Source organism: Coffea arabica, chromosome 6e (assembly GCF_036785885.1).
Source record: "Coffea arabica cultivar ET-39 chromosome 6e, Coffea Arabica ET-39 HiFi, whole genome shotgun sequence".
In the NCBI taxonomy this organism is placed as follows: domain Eukaryota; kingdom Viridiplantae; phylum Streptophyta; class Magnoliopsida; order Gentianales; family Rubiaceae; genus Coffea; species Coffea arabica.
Window position 1 is genome coordinate 1,521,042 of NC_092321.1, and position 6,075 is coordinate 1,527,116.

The 6,075-nt window shown below is 38.9% G+C and overlaps 1 protein-coding gene across 1 annotated transcript; it reads left to right on the forward strand.

Moving 5' to 3' along the window:
• The first annotated feature begins 324 nt into the window (after window positions 1–324).
• LOC113695300 (transcription factor MYB1-like) lies at window positions 325–2,957 on the forward strand. The gene is made up of 2 exons (XM_027214341.2): window positions 325–996; window positions 1,593–2,957. Exons 1-2 carry the CDS (start codon window positions 651–653, stop codon window positions 2,456–2,458), a joined length of 1,212 nt encoding a protein of 403 aa, XP_027070142.2. The 5' UTR covers window positions 325–650; the 3' UTR covers window positions 2,459–2,957.
• Window positions 2,958–6,075: the final 3,118 nt, after the last annotated feature.

Below are 6,075 nucleotides of genomic sequence, written 5' to 3' on the forward strand. Positions count from 1 at the left end.
AAACCATTAAGTGATGCCCCAACCTAGCTTCTTTGAAATCACAGCTTTTTTTTTTTTTTTTTTATATAAAAAGTTTAGGTAGGTTCGATTTTAATCACAGGTCAAAATATGCCTTTAAAATCATAAATTATTTATAAATACTTCCACAAAAATCATCCATCATCACAATTCTTATATTAAATACACACTCTTTTTTTTTTTTTTTGGGTGTAAAAAAGTGGCCCGTCTCGGGGAAAAAAAGGAGCAGCTGTACAATTGTCTTATTTTATGCAGGACACGATGGTGATTAAAGATTGCCGTCAAACCCAGCGGAACTTATAGGCGTATTAGTCAGGGGGCTATGAAGTCTATGTTGGACCCTAAACCTCCGCCCTTTTCTCTGTTTGAACTCTTACCATCGGAAAACCCCAAAAAGAAGAATAAAAAGGTGACTAATGATTTACAGTACCGGTGAAAAGTAAAAACGGAAACCACGAGACCGCTTGAAAAGTTTTGCCCGCACTTTTGTTCACGCTTAAAACATTCCTGCAAACGCAGTTTGGTAGTGGTCAGCAGCTCGCCGCTGACGACGTATTTGTGCTTTCAATTTAACTCAACAAAATTAGTACTTCTTTTTTGGGGAAAACTTGGAAAAAGAAATATACGACGAGATGCAAGTTGTAACCGCTAATGACGGAAGCGCCAATGTCATCACGTCGGAAAAGCGAGACTCCGACGACGGGGAGGATGGCGTGGTGCTGATTGAGGATGGCAGTGGAAGCGGCGGTGTCGGCGGAAGTAGTAGAAGCAGCCAAGCTAACAGTAAGAAGTCACTGGACCGAGTCAAAGGACCGTGGTCGCAAGAAGAGGACGCGATATTGGGTCGACTTGTGAGCAATTTTGGGGCGAGGAATTGGAGCCTGATTGCCCGTGGAATTCCCGGTAGATCGGGCAAGTCTTGTCGCCTTCGTTGGTGTAATCAGCTGGACCCAGCCGTTAAGCGCAAACCTTTCACCGGTAAGTTTTCCAATTCCACTTCTTTCTACTACTATTAGAGTTCTCAGTTTTCGTACAATTAACCGCAGGAACGTTACAACAGAAGCCTGCCTCCAATTGTGGTTTTGTATGTTTCTTCATTTTGTTCTTTTGTTTTTTTTTTCCCCAATCTGTGGTCTAGGATATAATCCAATTTCTGGGCTTATTTAGCTCGTTATACGGCACAGTCTGAGAATAAGTACTTACAGGTGCTTTAATTTGCTTCCCTTATAGTTCTGGGCGTAAGACGATTCTTTGAACTGTTGGATTCTTTGAACTGTTAGATTCAAATGTTGGTGCATTATTCATCTTCCATGAGTTCCGTATATGTTCAGTCAATCCTGTTATTGCTACTAATTTGTTCATTCTTTTACTTGAAAATGTGTACTGGATTTCCTTAGATCCTAAGCGTTGCCTGTCCTCATGTCTGTATATGGACTTATACTCCTATTCGTGCTACTACTAAGTAGAACAGTTTGTGCATCCTTCTCAACTATCTTTCTTCCTAGATAAGAGCTGCAATCTTTTATCCTTTTCCTAGAGGATGATGAGGTTGATAAAACCATCAATTGTGGCAGATGAAGAGGATAGCATTATTCTACAGGCCCATGCTATCCATGGCAACAAATGGGCATCCATTGCACGGCTTTTGCTGGGAAGAACTGACAATGCAATTAAGAATCACTGGAATTCTACCCTGAGGCGCCGTTGCATGGATTCTGACAAGTTTAAATTTGATTCCAGCCAGGTGATGGAAGATGCTAGTGCCGAAAAATCTAAAGCATCATCCAATGAGACTCTATCATGTGGAGATGTCAACTCGTCAAAGTCCTTGGACAGTAAGGATGTTAGCTCTAAGGAAAAGATGGATGATGAGCAGCATGAGATTATTACTCAAACTGACTATCAATGCAGTTCTGAAGCAGGAGACCCTCCTTCCTTGTTCCGGCCTGTGGCTCGGATTAGTGCTTTTAGCGTTTATAGTTCCTTGGAAGTCTTCGAAACCTCATTGCCAAGTGCAAGGCTGGCTCACTTTGAAGGAACACTGGATCCAGTATTAAAATCTGGTAGTGGGATGAGCAATTTGTTTCAAGCAGCTTATGGTGATCAACTGATCCCTCATCAATGTGGCCACTGTTGCTTTGCAAGTTCTGGTACAGCGGAATCCAGGACCTCATTGTTAGGGCCTGAATTTGTTGACTATGCAGAGCCTCCATCCTTCCCAAGCCACGAATTAGCCACATTAGCTGCTGATATCAGTAATGTTGCGTGGTGCAAAAGTGGGTTAAAAAATAACAGTGTGGAAAATGCAGCTAATAGCGTAATGTCTAGTAGATCTCACTTGCAAATCAGAGCTCCTGAAGGGATTAGAATGTATGACAGTTTGGAAGATCGGAAATGCAGATTAATGGGCATGATGACTGAACCTGTGACAAGCCCGTGAAGCAGGAGGACTCAGCTGATAGATGGTAATGTTGGAGGTCGAATTTGATTTGCTGACTGCATGACAAGCTTCAATGGAATTTGAAGAATAAAAGGAGCTAGAATGTGGTTGAAATAAGCCTGCAGAAAAACTCATAAGATTAATCTCATGAATAAGAACTGCCCCTTAAAGAAGCACCCAGAGGAAGTGGTCTGCATGTGACTTGTTTGACTCGGAAGAGAAGATGATGCACTGATTAGCAACGTTATTCATGATACTGGAGAAAGCGTTTTTCTGATGTAGTGCCACTGATTCTAAGGATTGGCTTCTTTGCCTAATGTGTTATTCTTTGCCTGGGTGGTATGTGATGAAAGATATGGTGAAAAAGTGCCTCCTTTGTCTCTTTTTAGCTCCTGTTTGCTTTCGTATTTCCTATTCTTTTCCTGACACCTGGTGTAGTTACAATTTGAGAACATGGAGCAGTTTTATTTTCCTATAATTTAATGTTTCCTTCTCTGAAGCACAGGTTAATAATCTTACTTGTCCAGAAGAGTTTCACCACGTAAAGACAAGTATGCTAACTCTAATTTTATATTCCTTCTTTGTTCCTTTATGGTAATTTTCATACTCCATTTTTTTTCCCCTGTAGGTTTGAGCTTCATTTAGTTGATTGTTGTTTTTCTTTTCTCCCACCTGAGTTGCCCTGTGCACGTGCAACCCTAGACAAAGAGGATCAGTTTGGAGTCACTTTTTGTGGCTATCTTCTTCAAAATCACTGCAAGCACGGATGCTTCTAACACTATTCTAGATACTTGTAATTTCTTCTCAATTTTGTCATCTCAATCTAAAGTTCAAACTTGTAGCATCCAACATCAATGAGAAGGCCCTCAATATATGGGAAATCTGAAGCTGGTGGTGCTAAACATGTTCTTAAGTTTATGTGACAGCTCCACCTCCTCCTAAGGCGAACCAAAGGGTTCGGCGGACCGCCTACCCAACTCTCGTCGGGACTCACTCACTCATTACAGTTTTCAATTAAATTACATCAGCCACATCCAAGAACATAGGGTACAACCTCAATAATAAATGAAATAATATTTTTCAATTTTAGAACGTATACTTACATACATTACAAATCTCAATTAGTGGTACAATTCCCTAAATAAGATAAAAAGTCCTCAATTCTCAAAGAATACAATTCCAATATCAGTCTCAAGTATTACATCTTCTAAAGTTCCACGACTTCCCATTACACAAGTGAATCGAGTGCGAATTCAAATTATACAAGAGATATTTCATCCAGTCATACTAATAACTCATTACACGCGCTTCCTTTGCCTCGAGCCCTGTGGGGAGAAAATATATTTTTGGGGTGAGCTAGAAACTCAGCGAGTGTCTAATAAAATCAGTAATCAAATAAGCTTCATAATAGTGCATTTAAATGAGATTAAGAATCAATGATCAAATGTACGTTTATTGCTCTTGTGAGCCAGCAAAATCATCGTACTTAGAACTCCAACGCTCAAATGGATCCAGTCAGTCAAACAGTACAAGGGAGCCAATTGTTCCAAATAATCAAAGGTGGAGACGTTGGTTCTACGCACACGAATTCCCAAGAACTCATTGGAACCAAATCATTTCATGATACACATGCAAGCACTCATGATATGCAATCGAGTATGCAATGCAAGAAATAGTGCGAAAAGTAACTTTGCAAATAGTTAAGGAATCACTCACCAACCACGGCTCATGAATCTCATCCATCATAACTCATTACATTGCTCGAGACCAAACCCTTCATTTCTACCAAGAGTCCACTCACTCAAAGTAATCAAATACTCTCAAAGATGGGACAGCACTTCCCCTTAATTTCCTTATTTTCCCTCCTATAATACATTACCAATCACATCTCAATTCAATCACAAGTACATATACAAATCATAGACTATAAAACACACCTAATTAGGACCACAATACCCTTCCACTTGAGCCAATTAATATCTCCAATACTAATCACAAAAAAGCCCCAATTCGAAACCCTAGAACTGAAATTTACCCTACAAACGAAAATTTTTCGCAAACCATCACAACTAATATACACAAGTTTCATTTTGCACCATATCAATCTATCATTCCATGGCCAACCAATGATTATCATATAAAATCAGAAAAATCACCAATAAATCTAAAATTTAGCAAAACTCTACTTTCAACCATAAATCTTCCACAAAATAGCAATTTTAGCAACTAGAAACCACTATTTTACCATTATTAAGAACAAAGAGGAAGTTCCTTAGCATCTTACCTTAAAACTCAAGAAAAATAGTAACTTAGAGCTTCCTTTGCCAAAACTACTCCACCACCTTCTTTAATCTTCCTTAGCAAGTCACTTTTATGGAGTATTTTGCAAGACCATCGGTGAAAATTCAAGATTTGAGAAAAATGGAAGTTGAAATTGAGGAAACTCTCTTGGTTTTTCCTCTCAAAGTGGCCGGCCAAGGAGGAGCAAAAATGAAGACCCAATTCAGCCAAAACAAGATAAGAATGAAGGAAAACAGCCAGTCAAACTTGGCTGCCGCCTGTGACACGTCATAATCCTGCCAGATTCCGGCCGGATTCTGTCATGGACCAGTTTTCTTAATGGTTAAGTCTTCACTTTTTGACTTCATTTGGGGTTCAAAAATCCACTTTTCTTTATCTCCAAACTGACCGAACCTTTTGGGAGCAAAAATAAAGAGAGAAAACTCCAATTTTTTCCTTTGATTTTCTTCACCAAATCTTGAGTTTCAACCGATTGAGTCACGATCTACTCCGATTAACTTCACAACCAAGGTGATAGCAAGCTAAGGGTGGAGTGTTTTAAGAATAAAGGGCTTTGCTTTGCTTGTTTTCAAGGGGTTTGAAGGTATCTTGTCAAGAACTTCCTCTTTACTTCAATAAATTGTGTATTAGTGGATTGGAGAGATTAAATATGTTGTTTGGTGGATAAGTTTATGGTTTGAAGTAGTATTATGGAATTTTCGGATTTATTGGGGATTTTTCTGCCTTTAGATGATGAGTAATGGTTGGTCATGATTTACCAGTTTTGATGTATGGAAAATCTTGAGTTTAGGTGTTAATTTCATTTGCCTAAAGAAATTTCTGGTTTGTGTGCATAAATTCCAGATTAGAGTTTCCAATTTTGGTAGTAATCTGTCCTATTTTTGCACTGAATGTTCAACCTTGAGAAAGACTGAATCGGCCCTTGCTCAAAACATGAAAGTTATAGATATATGAGTTAGCTAGTTATCTGCAAAATTTCAAATCGATTGGAGTACTGTAGCAAGTGAAATGATCAAAATACCCTTGACTGACCCTAAGCCCTGTTTCACGGACAGTTTGCCATTTTCTCTAAGATGTTGATTTTTGACCATCAAAATGTATAATTTTGCTTTGGAGGTCTTCATAAGAAATATTGGTAAATGTTTTAGCTTCGTAACGCCATAAGATTCGTTTCAATCGGATAAGTGTAGGTTCAATTGTAATTAAAATGTCAAAAGGTGATAGGAACTCGATGCTTTTAGAATTCCTTTTGTTTGACATGATAATTGTGATCTAGGGTTTGGATTTGAGCAAGGCAATGTCTGTGATGGATGGTT

What these genes read in the sequence shown, in the direction of transcription:
- LOC113695300 (XM_027214341.2), top strand. Translation starts at nt 651, where the DNA reads ATGCAAGTTGTAACCGCTAATGACGGAAGCGCCAATGTCATCACGTCG. An exon ending in TAAGCGCAAACCTTTCACCG is followed by an intron (nt 997 to 1,592) that starts GTAAGTTTTCCA and finishes CAATTGTGGCAG; the next exon opens with ATGAAGAGGATAGCATTATT.